This window comes from Bufo gargarizans, chromosome 4, assembly GCF_014858855.1.
Source record: "Bufo gargarizans isolate SCDJY-AF-19 chromosome 4, ASM1485885v1, whole genome shotgun sequence".
NCBI lineage: Eukaryota > Metazoa > Chordata > Amphibia > Anura > Bufonidae > Bufo > Bufo gargarizans.
Window position 1 is genome coordinate 108,028,657 of NC_058083.1, and position 16,916 is coordinate 108,045,572.

Here is a 16,916-nt window from a genome sequence, read left to right on the forward strand (position 1 = left end):
TAAAGACTTATTTAAGCCACATTCTTATCAGTAAGATAAGAACTGAGCTATAATGAGTTATTATAAGGTCACAGAGCAGACATAAGGAGTCCATCTGCTCCCCAAATGAAGTAAAAGACATAAAATCCATAGGCTGCTGGTAGAGCATCTCAGCCTTGTACAGAAAAAAGGGTTCCATATTTTTAATAAAGACCAATTAAAAAATATATTTTTGGCTCAAAATGAGTACAATGTAATAATTAAAAAAAATTGCCCCAAAGGTGTACCTAGCCTCTCATTAAATCCTGAACATGATTGTGAACATAGCCTAAGTATAACTATAATGGCCAAAGAGATCTGAGTTTTGCTGTGGAGCCCAGCAGCTGAGGGAACAGCCAACCCTATTAAAGGAGCTTCAGCGATGAGTGGCAGGAGAAGAAGATGGAAAGGAGGCATTGGAAAATGGAAACATGCAAAGGCCATTGAGAGGAGGAAAAGAGGGGACAGAGCAAGGATTCACATGGAGTTCTCTGGGAGTCTAATGTTGATGGCCTCGCCTGATCATTGGAGGTCTGACCTCCAGGACCTTTGCCAATCAACACAACAGTGACCCCGTATAATGTTTATTTAGGCATAATGGTGTACGTATGGTATTGCAGTTTCAGACGCTCGTACGGATGGGCCATTGTACTTGTGTAAATGAAGGAGAGCTGATCAAACTAGCCAGATGAGCTGTAACCCCACTCGGGTCAGTGGTTGCACTGCTACACAGCAAACCTTGGTCTTGTGACCGGTGTCACTGCCAGGATCGCAGTGTTGCCCAATTAAAGACGTGCATTTCCAGGCACAATCAGTTCCTGAAATCCCAAGATGAAAATATTCTCCGGGAGCATCTCCGTGACATTTAATAAAAACTGTCTTCTCTGTTTTGCATCTGGTGTTCAGTGAAGCAAATAATGATAGCACGTTGGATCCTGCACTATAAATACTTCCTATGAGTAATCGTAGAGTTTTTGAATGAGCCTGCTTGTTGATAGCCGCATTGCCCCTCTACACCTGCAATTACCCGATCACGGCTATGGCCTTCACCTACTGCAGCCATAACTATAGGTTTAATTGTATCTCATCTCCCTGTCAAATACAGCAATCTCCGACAGTTCACCTAGAAGCATAGCTCTCACATCACTGCAATTGTAGAAAAAGGAATGTGCTCTTGACTAGTGATGACCGGCATAGGCAATATTCGAATTCTTGATATTTCGCGAATTTTTGGGCAAATATTTGCCACGAATTCGCAAATTTGAGAATTCGTGATCTCCAGTCATTATTTTCTTGATTGTGAAAATCGGCAATGTAATATATTCGCAATAAAAATTTGCTCAATGAGATACAGCTGCGAGATCCAGAGGCCATGGGAGCCTTCCAGGAGGTGGACCGGCTACGAAGAGACCAGTTCATAGTGGGGCTATCCAACAAGTTCCTACAGGACAAGCTACAAGAGATGACCCGGACGGTGGCTGACATGACATTCTATAGTGTCTACCAAGCTGCCGTGGAGAGGGAGGAAGAGCATGTACCTCTGGTGGCGAGAGTGGTGAGTAGCACTCATGCTACAAGGGACCGGTCGTGGTCTGAAGAAGGATGTGATACAGGCCCTGTGGACAGAATTAAGAGGACTTCAGCTAGAAGTGTCCCAGATGAAGGCGGAAACATCCCGGTCTCCGGAAATTACCCCAGCATCCTGCACCACTCAAAAGATAGTCCCTCTGTTGGACTTATCGACAGAACGGCCATATGGCCAGAGAGTTCCCTGAACGGATGGAGTCCGAGACGACGTTAAACTTCCGACCGCCGCAGCAGCTGGGTGTCCTGCGGCGGTACACCAGAAGCTAAGCCCTCCTATACGTGAGAAACACGACCGGTATGCCAGCAGCCTCTTTATGGAAGCCGAGTTGGAAGGCCAGAAGGTACGCTACCTAGTTGATACAGGGTCGGAGTGCACCCTTATGCCTCTGCAGTTCATTCGAGAGACACTTTAGACATATGGTGGAGCCAGAAGACAGGAGCATCATCAGGCTTATGGCCGCCAATAACAGAGAGATTGACGTCCGAGGGATAGTCTGGATGCGGGTCCGACTGTTTGGACAAAACATAGGCAAGAAGGGGGTCGTTCTGGTGGATCATCTGTCCCGGAAAGGAATGGATGTGACCCTAGGTATGAATGTACTGAGAGACCTAGACCATCAACTCTATGCCAAAGAAGGGCCGAAGTATTGGCAACGGGCCACCACACACCGGCCGACCCAGAAGGTTTTGCAACAGATGGTGAGGAGCTGTAGTCTGCAAAAGATTAACATGTCCGGTCGACCCATTGGAGATGTGAAGGTGCCGTGGAGGACCCCGGTGAAGATCCCACCTCGACAAAAACGAATATTGATGCTGCCGGGAGTGGCTGGATGACAACTGAATAGACTGGAGGTCCTGATCGAGCCCGCTTATCAAGAGGAAATGCAGACTCGCCCACTGGTAGCCAAGACCCTCGCCATTGTGAAGAATGGATGTGTGCCTGTACACTGCCTCACTGTTGAAGACTACGAGTTAACCGTCCCCGGAAACACCTTGTTGGCCAAATGTTATGTGTCCGAAGGGGGACGTCTATCGACGAAGGAGCTTCACGCTACAGCCTGATAGAAGATCAGCCTGGACCTATGCTGTAGAGGTTAATCAAAGGGAGACCCCGACAGTGGAGTGGAATGGTCGAGTGATCATGGCCCGGATGGTGGTGGACTGCAAGACTCTGACTCCCGGACAACAGAAGTTGCTAGAAGGCACCCTCTGGGAATTTCAAGAGGCATTCTCGCAACATGATGAGGACTTCAGGTGTGCTTCCGTTATTGAACACGAAATCTCTACTGGCGATGCTGCACCGATTAGGGTACGTTACCAGCAAATCCCACCTAAAATGTACCATGAGGTGAAGGATATGGTAGCCAGCATGTTGGAAAACCGGGTGATCCAGGAGAGTCAAAGTCCTTGGGCTGCTCCAGTAGTCTTGGTGCAGAAGAAAGATGGGAGTCTCCGGTTCTGCATGGACTATCGGAAACTGAATGCCCAGACCGTCCGGGATCCCTATCCCTTCCCGCGGATTGAGGAATCGTTGTCAGCCATGAGCCAGGAGAAGTTCTTCTCGACTCTAGACCTGGCCAGTGGGTATTGGTAGGTACCGGTGGCCAAGAAGGACAAAGCAAAGATGGCTTTAATTCTACCTATGTGACTCTACGAGTTCAACCAGATGCCATTCGGTCTCTCCAATGCCCCTGGAACATTCCAAGACAAGACCATAAGTTCAAGATCAAGCCCAGGAAGTGCCAACTGTTTTGACAGCTGATAGAGTATTTGGGACATGTTGTCATCCCAGAGGGGGTAAAACCCCAGCAAGATGGAAGCCATCCAGAAGTGGCCCCAGCCGAGTACACTACGAGAGGTGTGGGCATTCATGGGACTGGCTGGATACTACAGGAGGTTTTTACCTAAATTTTCTAATTTGGTGGGCCTGTTAAACGAGTTATTGAGGTGCGCTGCGGGAGGTCCGAAGAATGGTCCCATCGACTGGGGACCCCGGCAACAAGAGACCTTTGAGGCAGTGAAGGAGTCGCTGACCAGAGCCCCAATTCTGGCTTATGCGCAGTTCGACACCCCATTCCTGCTGTACACTGACGGAAATCTACATGGTCTGGGGGCCATGTTATCCCAAGTTCAGGATGGACGTGAGAGAGTAATTGCCATGGCAGCGGTCTCTGAAGGAGTCAGAGCGCAACCCTGACAACTATAGCTCCTTTAAATTAGAACTACTGGCGCTGGTGTGGGCCATGACTGAAAGGTTCGCAGCATACCTGACAGGTGCAGAGGTGACCGTGATGATGGACAACAACTCGTTAGCCCATCTGGAGAATGCCCAGCTCTGTGCGCTTGAGCAGAGATGGTTGGCTCGCCTTTCTAAGTTCCAGTATCGCATCACGTTCCAGACAGGTAGGGAGAACGGCAACGCCGATGCACTCTCCCGAGTCCCTGTAGGGGTGCAGACTTTAGAGCCAATGCTTGAGGAGCTAGAGGACACTGAAACTCCTGACCTTGGTCGATTACCCATGTTCCAGGACGTGGCACATTCAAGTGGGGTGGCGTCCGGGATGTCATGGTGTTGGGAAAGACGTTGGCTGATTGGGAAAGAGTGGAGAGTGAGAGAATTAGTCAAGACCTGGCCTCGGCCAGAAGAGCAGGTCCGTCTGCCTCCAGAGGGCACAAATTTTCTTGTGTCGGACTATATACTTACAGTCAGAGCTGCAGTACCGGCAACATTGTCATCCCCATGTCATTGGGTCTGGAGGCTGCTCGGGAAGCCCATGAGAGGGGCGCCCATTTCGGGAGCGACAAAACATTCAAGTGGATCCAACGGCTGGTGTACTGTCCAGATCTGGCAGACATGGTGGCCGAGGCCTGTCTTAAGTGTCGGCCCTGCGGGCTGAGCAAGAGTACTGAACAGCGGGCTCCTGCCCAGGCCATCTGGACTTCAGTGCCACTAGAGCTGCTTATGATCGATTATGTGCAGATTGGATACTCTACCTCGGGACACTCGTACTGTCTAGTCAAGACAAACCATTTCACAAAATATGCGGTGGCTGTACCCACCAGAGACCAGAAAGCAGAGTCGGCCTCTGAAGCGGTCTGCAAACACTTTATACAGGTGTTTGGGTGTCTACGCATCTTTCCAGGGTACTCTAATGAACAAACTGTACCAGCTGTATGGGATCGAACTCTCCCGCACCAGCCCTTATCACCCTCAAGGAAACGGGGCGTGTGAACGCTTCAACCGCACTTTGCTCCAGATGCTGCGGACTCTGGAGGATAGCCAAAAGGATCGGTGGCCCGAATATCTACCTGAACTGATGTGGGCCTATAACAACAGGGTACACAGTACCACTGGATACTCCCCATATATGCTCATGTTTGGGAGAGCCGGACGGGAGATGAAAGACCTCCACATGCCCGACCCGATGGAACCACCACTGAGAAGTACCACTGTATGGGTGCAAGAGCACCGCCGCCGGCTGAGAGCAATCCACAAGGTTGTGGGAGAGAGGCTGAGACAAGTGGTATACCCTAAATCAAGACCCTTGCAGAGGGATGGGTGATTGAGTGATGGTCAAAGCCAAACGGCCATCTGGGAAGTTGGATGGGTGGTGGGAGGCAGTCCCGTACACAGTGAAGAGGAGGGTAGACCCTTCCATCCCGGTCTATGAGGTAGAACCAATAGGGACTGGGGGGGCCCTCACGATACTTACACCGTAACATGTTGAGACGTTGTGACAAGCCAGTGTGCGTGGAGAAGAAGTTTCCTCATGCTCCGCGTACAGAGGGAATCCCCTTAGAGGAGGAGGAGGAATGGTGGGTTGCCCCTGCCCCATTAATCACAGAGGTCCCAGTGGTGGCAGGTTTACCACCCAGAGGCAGCGCTGAGCAGTCAGCAGCGCCTCCCCATCACATGTGCCTGACGTCCCCAGTGCTTCTGAGCCTTTCACTCTGCGAAGGTCAACCAAGGCCAGCGCTGGTGTGCCCCCACAGCGGTATGCACAGGACGAGTTTGTATGGGGAGGGTTTCCGAGGACGACCACCTCTAGTGGGGTGGTATGTGAGATTGAGAAACCGTTCTTATCTTAAAGGGACACTGACAGGCCCAATTAGCATATTTAGGTATATATATGTCAGTACAGGTCTTCTAAAGTCTATTAAAATCATCTAAGTAGCCCCCCTGTCCACCTTATAAATACCGAAATATTAAGTTTTATAACCTGCTTGTCCGGTCACCAATCTGCCCAAGGGGGCGGCGTTTCATGTCAAAATGCGCCCAGCCAGCCTCTCCCAACTGCCGTTCTGAAGCCCCGCCCAGCTCATCAATATTCACTTAGCTGGGCGGCGGCTACAACTCTCCCGACTCGCGATCCTGCGCATGGCCCATTCAATCCTCTGGGCACGTCCTCCGTCCAATCTTCAGCGCATGCGCCCGGCCGGGGTCACATCGCGCCTGCGTACAGAGCGCTGCAGCCTCTGCTTTATGCGCATGCGCCGGGCACTTGAGTCGGGAGAGTTGTAGCCGCCGCCCAGCTAAGTGAATATTGATGAGCTGGGCGGGGCTTCAGAACGGCAGTTGGGAGCGGCTGGCTGGGCGCATTTTGACATAAAAAACGCCGCCCCTTGGGCAGATTGGTGACCAGACAAGCAGGTTATAAAACTTTATATTTCGGTATTTATAAGGTGGACAGGGGGGCTACTTAGATGATTTTAATAGACTTTAGAAGACCTGTACTGACATATATATACCTAAATATGCTAATTGGGCTTGTCAGTGTCCCTTTAACGTTGAATACTATTTGTGTGGACTAAGTTAACAAGACTGTTATTTTGCTGTTTTGCCACAAGAGGCCACTGTTCCCCCACACAGCTAATAGACTGCACAAATTATAATATGCATGATAGGAGGGGCTATTAAGCTGCAGAGAGACAGGAAATCGCCATTTTGTGAGGAGACAGAAGGACTGTGTGTGAGAAAAAGGATCTATCTGCATCTAGGTTTGGAGCGTTCTTCAGCGATCGGAGCTGCAGTTGAGTGACCTCACCGTTTGTTCCAGAATCAGAATCTGTTCCAAGGAAAGATCATCGATTTCAGGAAGCTGATGAGAACGGAGGAGCAAAGTTACAAACACTCACTGAAAAAAGTGGCCCAAACGGGTGGAAATGCTCCAAACCCAGACACAGTAGCGTGTCTATAACCGGGGGAGCAATTCCTTCGCATGCGGTCCGCAGATAACGGCAATCCCCAGCAAAAAATGCGTACAATGGAGGATGCCGGGGGGAGACCGCATGCACCACAAGGACATCTTACACAAAATGATACACTGTGCAGATGAAAAAATATATACATACACAAATCGCTGCAAAAAATGCACCAAAATGATATGCAACTGACAATACTAGCTAATTCTTCAAGCCGATGTTAAAAGCTGAGAACTTTGCCAATATACTCCAGTCAGGAACATATCGGAGCCCCTCATGCACCACGTCACGGTGTCTCAGCACGCATGGGGTCCTACCACTTAACTATCCGTGGTGTGTGAACAGGGTCTGAACAGTGCTAGAAACCAACTCACAGCCAGGCCCTCACATGCCTCCATAGTGGTATCACCAATGCACTGTGAGGTAGGATAAAGCTGTGAGCCGCACCCACAACAGACCATGTGACACAGAAGCTACCAGGTGCAAAAAAAGTTAGCAGCAAAATCAAGTGGCACATTCCATACACATAAAGACAAAAACTCTCTGAAGAAAGTGACCCAAACGGGTGGAAATGCTCCAAACCCACCTCATTGGTGACACCACTATGGAGGCATGTGAGAGCCTGGCTGTGAGTTGGTTTTTAGCACTGTTCAGACCCTGTACACACACCACGGGCAGTTAAGTGGTAGGACCCCATGCGTGCTGAGACACCATGACGTGGTGCATGAGGGGCTCCGATATGTTCCTGACTGGAATATATTGGCAAAGTTCTCAGCTTTTAACATCTTTTTGAGGAATTAGCTAGTATTGTCAGTTGCGTATCATTTTGGTGCATCTTTTGCAGTGATTTTTGTATGTATATATTTTTTCATCTGCACAGTGTATCGTTTGGTGCAAAGTTACAAACCCTGCAGGATCGCATGTTGTGGCAGAGACTTGTGGTTCGGTCCGGAGCCGCCAGGGGATACAGTACAGACTCGGGTCAGTAATATCGTGCACGCAACTCATAGAAATTTTGGCGCCCAGAGACTAAGTTAAGGCCTGTAGTTAGCTAGTTAGGGCTTTTATCTTGTGCCAGGCCGAAAGTGTTGCTATCATTCTGATAAACTTCCCAGGAACTCCAGACAGTTTTATGTGTTTGCTCAGGAGTGATTCTTAGGCACGTGCTACGTTATCAGTTAAGGGAATGGGGAAATTCTGTGTAGTTCTTTAGGATTGTAAGCTCTTGTGTTGCACCGCAGGCTATCCCGTATCACACGCTCACTCAATTCTTTGCGCTTTCTTTAGGGTAATAATCGGTATGACGAGGCAGTTCTAGTTGTGCTCGCCGGTAGCTAAATTACCGCACATTTTCCTTCAACAGCCACCAGGGGACGCCGTGCTGTGCAGCACAAAGGTCTCAGCCTTTGGGCTGGATATATGTATATTCATTTTTTTGTTTATGGCATTTGGAATTGTATTCATTACTACATTTCAGTAAAAAGGTTGTTTTAAAAAAGCTGGTGTCAGTGTTGATTTCATCGTTCGTGACTTCGCTGTATCCTGGGGAGCCCACCCCGGTACACGGCTTACATCCTACATATAGAAAGAGCAGGGATATAAATTAATGAAATGCAAGTTTTACGGAACCTTTTCCCATAAAGCTATAAATAAATCAGTTAATCTACTCCTGCTCTATAACATGATGCCTGCAGATCAGACACCATGTTTAATGTGATGGATTTCTTTTAAAGGGGTGCTCTGGTCATTTTCTCTAATCAGTGCTTAGCAATAACCCCTGGCAGGAAGATCTTTTACATAGTACTTGTCCCTCACTCCGCTGATGCTGCGGTCTGCACTGCACTCCCAAATGCAGGCTTTTCCGCCCAGGTCCCATCCACTTCTTTTTCTGTTTAGCTGCATTATAGCAAAAGCAGCTGAACAGGAAAAGAAGCGGCCAGCACTGGCCAGGACCTGAGTGGACGAGCCCGCAGCATGTGCAGTCAGCAGCATCAGAGGAGCGAGGGAAGAGTAAGTACTATATAAAAGATCTTCCTTCTACAGGTTATTGCCAAGCACTGATTAGAGGAAATGACCGGAGAAAGTCATATGGACTGTGATAATAAACATTTTATTGCAAAGTCTTGAGGCCATGCCATTCTTGATAAATATGTTCTTTAGTTTTACTGCATTGAATTGTCATAAAATGCTGAAAAAAATCAGGTTATGTGTGGTTATTGTAAAGGTTAAAAAGAACATCCAGGAGAAGAAAGAGAAGGGTGCTAAAACTGAGCCATTAGACATACAGTATAGTCTGACAACTTGCTAGTGCATTGCATTCTGCAGCTTGCTATGTAGTGTATATACACGCTAGCTGCAGAAGCCAAGAGAACCACAATTTTTTATTAAAAACTCAACAAAAGCCTTTATTTACCACAAAATACATGCAGTTCAACAAAACAAAAAAATAAATCCAAGGCAAGGTGCCCTTAGCCATTAAAAGCAACTTGTCAGCTCCAATCACAATCATGTCTTTAGATTCAAGTCATAAGTATCACCTCTTACATTTCTTGATCCAAATTTCTGGAGGGGAAACGCTATTATTAAAACATTATTTCAGTAAGTTAACTTCAAAATAATAGTACGGTATAGAATGGTCCCCCAGTGGAGTCAACTCAAGTGCAAACAGTCACAGAAACAGATTTCTCAATTACGTTGCCTGTTGATGGCGCTGCAGGTCCCAAAGTGAAGTGGGTTAATTCACACAGTCAGTCAATAAATCTTGGTATAGGTCCGCGCTGCTCCAAAACTCCAGAACGTATCCCTCATTTGATGAAGGCCAAAAACCGCATTGGATAAGGAAGTACCTCTCCAAGCAGGCTGAACTCGGGTGATGGCATCTTATAAAAAGAAGGATTGATTTGAATATAAGAGGAGTTCTGTGGACCATCGATGTTTGCCTATATCTGAATGCGGTTTTTGGCCTTCATCAAATGAGGGATACCTTCTGGAGTTTTGGAGCAGCGCGGTCCTATACCAAGATTTATCAAGTGCAAACAGTGACCCCCTTCAAAAGGTAATGTAGAAATTAAGAAATCATATACAGTAGCTCTCAATTAGCGTCGGCAATTGGACTAAACGTCCCCGAGAGGTGCATCCTACAAACCACACCTGGAACCTTTCTAGCCGTCCCACTGAAATGCGATAAAACACATTACTCTGATCCTACGTGTTTCATCTAACACACTGAACTCATCAGGGCTGCATAGTGTAGTGACGGACCCAGTGCAGTCGTTTTGAAGAACATCAGCTGTGAATGTGCACGTGGCTAGCACTGGCAGACATAAGTCCAATGCTATGCATGCTGGCCACGTTCTCCAGGCAGTGATAGATTTGTTTTGTCCTGCTGTTCATAGGAAAAACTGTCAGTCATCATCCCAAGGGTGGGGGCAGTGTGCATAGCATACTTAGCAGCAACATGAGGTCTTAGGCCTCATTCACACTGTGCTGTTCGCATTTTCCCAGACAGTACACATACCCATTCATTTTAATGCATCTGGTCACATATCAGTATTTTTTTTTACTGAATGTGGGTCATAGAGACATGCACTACTTTGGTCCGTGATGCGGACCAAGCACACCCATTGAAGTCTAGGGGTTAGTAAAAAATCATGGACACAACATGGATGGGATCCGTGTTGCGTTCATTTTTCATTGAAGACTGATAGGAGATGCTCTGAAAACTAATTTTCAGCTGAGCAGCACATGTGGATAAGGATGACACACAGAGGGTAAAAAACGGACACATGGACCAAAAACACAGATGTGTCACGGATGTGACACAGACAGATTTTTTTTTTTAACGGACGTAAAACGGACACAGAAATGTCAACAAGGCCTAAGGACTCATGCACACAAGCAAATAGTGGTCCGCAATACACAGGCACCGTCCATGTGCACGCCGTTTGCGGATGCAGACCCATTGACTTGAATGTGTCCGTGATCCACAAGAGACGGCTCTCAACGCAAAAAAAATAGGATATGATACGATGTACTCAAGATACGGTGCGGTGTGCAATGGAGGCATGGATTGGAAGCCCACGGAAGCACTACAAATCGCTTCCGTGGGATTTTGGTCCGTGCCTCCGCACCCCAAAAAATAGAACAGATCGTGGACCAGTTCAATTCACTGGGTCCGTGTCTGCAAACATGCTACATTTCTAGGATGGTGGACACCCCCCCCAGCAGAATATGTCAATATAATAAAACCAATACAGTTGTTCAATTGAAGAAGTGTTGCTAATAATGGCAGGTGTCTTTACATGTGAGGGGCTCGAAATCATTAGATTAGTCACAGATTTCCTTTTGTTTCTTCCAGGGAATATCTTCACAATGAGGACTCCAGCAACCCACCTGCTGACACCCCCTCCCCACCAGAGTGCACATCTACCAGCACAGAGGCACTGCCAGCTGTTTACCCTGCGCCTGCAGACTCCTGGAAAACCTTAATAGGACACGTAGGTGAGAGCCGTGCATTAGTAACTGCTTAATTGACCTGCGCAAATTTCTGCAAACAGCAATGCCTTAAGCCTCATTCACACATCAGTGATTCATGGACGTGTGCTGTACGTGTTCTCCATGGACGGCCCACGTCCCCATTCATTTTAATGTGTGTATTTACACATCAGCGTTTTAGCACGCTCCGTGGGTCTGTGTTTTTAGCACGGATTCATGTTGTATTTTGTCAGTGCTCACAGATCGATCATGCCCATTATAGTCTATGGGTCCGTGAAAACCACTGATGCAACACGGACGCCACGGATGGATCCAGAGATCTCCCCATTAATTACTCCAATTGCTCTACATTTATTTCAAGCTTGCTGCTCAAGGATGTGTCTTTTCTCAGCCGGTTTGCGGACAGCAAAAAACTGCACGGTCGTGTGCATGAGGCCTAACTGTTAGGCTAGTTTCACACCAGCATTAGCGACATCCGGCAAAGAACAGCCTGCCGGAGTTCTCTGGATCCAGCATAGCTGGAAAGTGCTGTCTGCCCACTAGACCTCCTTGACTAAAACAGGAACCGGCAGATTCAGCCGGATAAAAGTTGCTGCACACCACAGTTTTTGTCCAGCCAAATCCTGGCATATATGCTAGGGAGTATCTGGATCTCCGTCATTACCCATTATAGTCTATGGGGTCCAGAGGGCAGGCGGCAATTTCCGGCTATGCTGGATCCAGAGAACTCCAGCAGGCTGTTCCGACAGAAACTGTCTCTAACACTGGTGTGAAACTAGCCTTTCAGCTTCCAACAGAAGATACAGCTGGTGGTAGATGAAGCATGGAACCAGGCATGTGCGACCACCTCAATGAGGTGGACAGAGAAATGAGGAAAAGAACAAACAGCAGGTGGCGCTATACAGATGCGTTGTATTGAATAACTCAGTGGCTATACCAAATTTTTAATTACATGCAATTACAAAAGTATTCAGATCCAGGTTCTGGTTTGAACAATTGTAGAAAATATTTTATGGGAAACCCGCTTTAATGTGGGCCCTTGTAGACAGAGACACAATGGGTCTCATGTACCCCAGCTCACCCAGTCATTGAACTGTGGTCATGTCATAGGTCAGTCTCTGCAGACTTCCTGAGTCTTTTTTTTGCATGCAATCACTGGAACCGGTGTCTGCTCCATCTCCATGTTTGTTAGTTTACCACACCGAATACTGCAGTATGCTGCATTTTCTGATACATATTTATAAAGCAATGTTTCCAAATGGATGTGATGCAAACTAGATAAAAAAGGATGATGACCGTAGATCAATTGTCCGTCAATATGTCCTGTTTCTTTACTTTTTTTAAACAAATAAAGTAGCAAGTTAAAAAACTGTAAAATACAATAGTGGCATAAACAAGGCTAGCCTTCTGTTAAAGGGGTTATTCTATCTTAGACAATGGGGGCATATCGCTAGGATATGCTCCCATTGTCTGATAGTTGCGGGTCCCACCTCTGGGACCTGCACCTACAAGGAGAACGGAGAAGGGGAGAGTTGTGGCTGGATTACCCCGGGATCACCCCGCCTCTCCCATTGAAGTTAATGGAAGCGCATGCGCGGCCACCGCTCCCATCCATTTCTATGGGGCCGACGGAAATAGCCAAGCCAGCGCCCGGCTATTTTCGGCGGCTCCATAGAAATGAATGGAGGGCGGCTGCGCATGCGCAGTGCACCCTCCTGAACTTTCTCTGCTCCGTTCTCCTTGTAGGTATGGGTCGCAGAGGTAGGACCCGCACCTATCAGACAATGGGGACATATCCTCCCAATATGCCCCCATTGTCTAAGATGGGATAACCCATTTAAGTTCATACATAGAGGATTTATGGTTACTTTCACATCTGCGTTTTTGATTCAGGTTTTAAGATCCTGCTGATCTCAAAACCTGAATTAAACTGATCCGTTGTATTTGATACATTCGGATGGCTCCGTTTCAGCCGCATCCGGTTGTATTAAATCAAAACGCAACAAACCGGATCCGGTATGAAAATCGTTGTAAGTCAATGAGTGCCGGATTTGTTTTTTCAGTAACTAAAAAAGTGGATCCGGCACGTGGACTTACATTCATTTTCATACCGGATCCGGTTTGTTAGAATGACAGTGGGACTACTGCTTGTTCAGACCCGCTGCAGAAATTTGAGTGTCAGCCTCAGATTTCAACCCGGATCCTCTAGTACAGGCATGCTCAACCTGCGGCCCTCCAGCTGTTGCAAAACTGCAACTCCCATCATCCCCTGACAGCCTACAGCTATCATCCTACAGAAGGGCATTGTGGGAGTTGTAGTTTTACAACAGCTGGAGGGCCGCAGGTTGAGCATCCCTGCTCTAGTAAAATACACAAAGTAGGCAAATCTGTGAACTGAACCATGTGGTGCACCTCTGATCCTTATGGCCTGGACTAATCCTCATGCAGATCCTTGGCGCCTCTGTAGAAGAAATCCAAATGTCAGCCTCAGATTTCTGGTGCGGATCCTTTAGTAAAATACATGTTGTGAACTTTGCCTTAGGGGTGTGCGTCCTATGCTGTACCATAGTTCACTACTGAAATGGGCACCTCTGGAGCTTGCGCCCCTCATCCCATACTTGACGCCCAAGCCTATGGGATCCATCTGCATGTCCCAAATTGATTGGGCTATCTCATTTAGGCAGCTGTCTGGCAGTGCACTTGGCATTTGGGCACTCGATGGTACATCATAAGTGGAGGCATTAATAAAAGGCACTGCTCGGGGCATTATCCTGACTGAGGCCAGCCATGAGCCTAAACTATAATACTAACTAAATGAATACTAAAGACCCTGGCTTTCTGACAGGCATCCTTGTATGGCAATTTAGTGCCCCGTTCTAGATTAAAAGTTATTATTATCATTATGAATCAAACCCAAAGTTTGAAAGAAATGCATTTTTCTCTGACCCATAAGCCGGTGGCGCCTATGAATATAATCATAGTTTGGGAAATACTGTATGACCCATGCTTAGGCAGACAAGTAATGTGTTACTCCACAGTCTCATTCATTTCGTATATTTAGAGAGGGGGCAAAAAAAAAAAAATCACTCCTGAGCCAACAACATGCAGAGCCAAAAATACAGGGGATGTGTCAGCTCTGAGATTCACGCCCCATTACGCCTGAGACGAAGACAAAATGTTCTGCCGGCGTATTGTTACAGCCACAGTCAGTGAACTCGGGCACAGCATGATAATGACGGCAGACAGTGAAACGGAATTTGACTGGTTAAAGCCGAAGACGTTTGCAGCGTTTGACTGGCTAAGCGCTGCGGCCTGTCTTTGCAGATCGATGCAGTTATGTGTGAATTAGCATTTATCGTCTCTGAGTCAATAGGAAAGTATATCTCGCAAATCGTTGACATGGGAACCACTCCTACCGATTCTGCCAAAATGCTGAATTACAGCAGAGCTCTATAGATTTTTGCTGGTTTAAATGCTGTGATTTAGCTAAATGGGATATTTATGCATGCAAACCTATGGCCGTCCTGTAGGCAATGTATGCTCAGATAATGTCCTCCGTGCTGTATCACAGTAAGGCCTCTTTCACACTGGCGCGTGTGGCCCGTTGCCGTATTGCGGCACACAGTCTGTGTGGCAGCTGCAGCGGACCCATTCACTTGAATGGGTCCGCGATCCAGACGTTCCGCAAAAAAATAGGACATGTTCTATCTTTTTGCAGAACGGAAGTACGGGACGAAAGCCCACGGAAGCACTCCGTAGTTCCGTTCCGTGGTTCTGTTCCGCACCATTCCACATCTCCGGATTTGCGGACCCATTCGAATGAATGGATCCGCATCCGTGATGCGGAATGCCTACGGAACGGCACCTGTGTATTGCGGATCCGCAAATGCAGTCCGCAATACGACAACGGGGCGCACACGCCAGTGTGAAAGAGACCTAATGCTGCACCCTTTCTAGCGCTCACGCTTCTTTCTCTATGTCCTCAATGTGATGAAGAACTCATTTTGCTTTTATTCTCGCCTCCATAGCCGACCTGATTCACTCATTTCTGTTTGCTTTGTTCTTGTGTATAATACAAGGCTAGCCATATCCAAGGGCAATGTTATATTGAGAACAGTGGTTGGCAATGATTTTCCAAAACGAGATCAGTTTGGCTAGGTTTTAGTACATTTTCCTGCTGTATGTACAATGAAAAAGGAACTTGATTACATACATGAGTATTATCCTATAGAAGTAGCATTGTAAAAATATACTGTACATAGAATATACAGTTAGTAGGTTTTAACATTTTAGAATTAATGATGAGAATGGTACTGGTGGGTAAGGCAGGGGCAAAATTTTAATTCATGTGGCCCCCTAGCAAGGTAAGGAATGATGAATGGAACGGCGGTTGAGGATGCGGCGATGCAGCTCCATTTACCCAATGCGGGACTATAGGAGCTAACCGAGGGCTGTCCCATAGAGAACTATGGCTAAGCAGCATGCCCTCCATTCATTGGGAGAACTTGGGACCCCCCATTCTCCTGATCGGTGGTGGTCCTAGCAGTCAGACCCACACTAAATCAGATACTTATCCTCTATCCTGTGAATAGCCCCTGTAAGCTGACTTGAACTGTGGATATTCTCGATACGTGTGTTCTGTTACATTGCTATGCACTGTTGACATGTCTTTATGTTACAGATAATGTGCCTTTTAGGATGCAATTGTTGTGGTTTGCACTGTATACAGTGGGCATGGTGGGCTAGCATGGTCTTGTGTGCAGATGAAAAAGCATTGGGTCACATAAGCTCTGTGATAAGGTGGAGCACCAGTATTTAGGAGGTGTTTTGGCCATGCCTCAGGGTATGTGTTTTGTGAAGTATAGAGAGCTTCTCACGGTTGAGACAGTTGGGCCGGACAGACACTGCAGCTGTTGAAAGGAGTTGGGCCTTGCTAGCATTCCTTGGGAATCCTGAAGACCGCTTCCACTATCTTGATCTCAAAACAGACTGCTGCCCTTACTTGGGTCCATCGGGGAGAGTGCTCTAAGATGATGAAGAAGAACCTGTGTATCCTATATTTAGTGTGCTCCTGTACCAAGGCGGTTGGTAGCCATGAAAGTATAATAAGAGACCAAGACCGTGTCAGGCCCGCAAGACACTGCAGAAATACTGTATATTCCGCGAGTTGTGCTGTGACTGTACTGTTAAATTGTAAGGCCATTACTTGCAACTGCCAAGCTGTGTACCCCTAATAGCCTGTATCCCCAAAGCCACGTACGTGCCCATTAGAGACTGCAACTGTCAGGTTGTGTGCCAATACTTGTAGCCGCCCAGCTGTGTGCCCACTTGTGACTGTAACAGCCAAGCTACAGTGCCACTGTTAACTATTACTCTTGTTTCCCCAACTGGAGTAAAGTTCTGTTCCTTTCAGCTCTGCTGTGTCCATCTCTGTTACTGCGCCCTCCTTGAGTCGAGTACTATGTCAGGATTAAAGGACACACACATATACACCCCAAACTGTTAAATTCCAAATGTAAATTAATTAAACGTATTAGTAAATTTGAATTTTGAACCCTTTATGGTGTCCTGATTTAAGTGCCGTTCCCGAAAGTGTTTTGGACTCGGGCAAGGAG

The 16,916-nt window shown here is 47.2% G+C and overlaps 1 protein-coding gene across 2 annotated transcripts in view; it reads left to right on the forward strand.

The window, feature by feature from the left end:
* The window catches only part of LOC122934166 (ephexin-1-like), a 196,005-nt gene that overhangs the window by 129,800 nt on the left and 49,289 nt on the right, over positions 1-16,916 (forward strand). For both annotated transcript variants that reach the window (XM_044289423.1, XM_044289424.1), the window contains one exon: positions 11,165-11,307. In XM_044289423.1, coding sequence (XP_044145358.1) covers positions 11,165-11,307 — 143 coding nt within the window. The remainder of the gene's footprint in view (positions 1-11,164; positions 11,308-16,916) is intronic.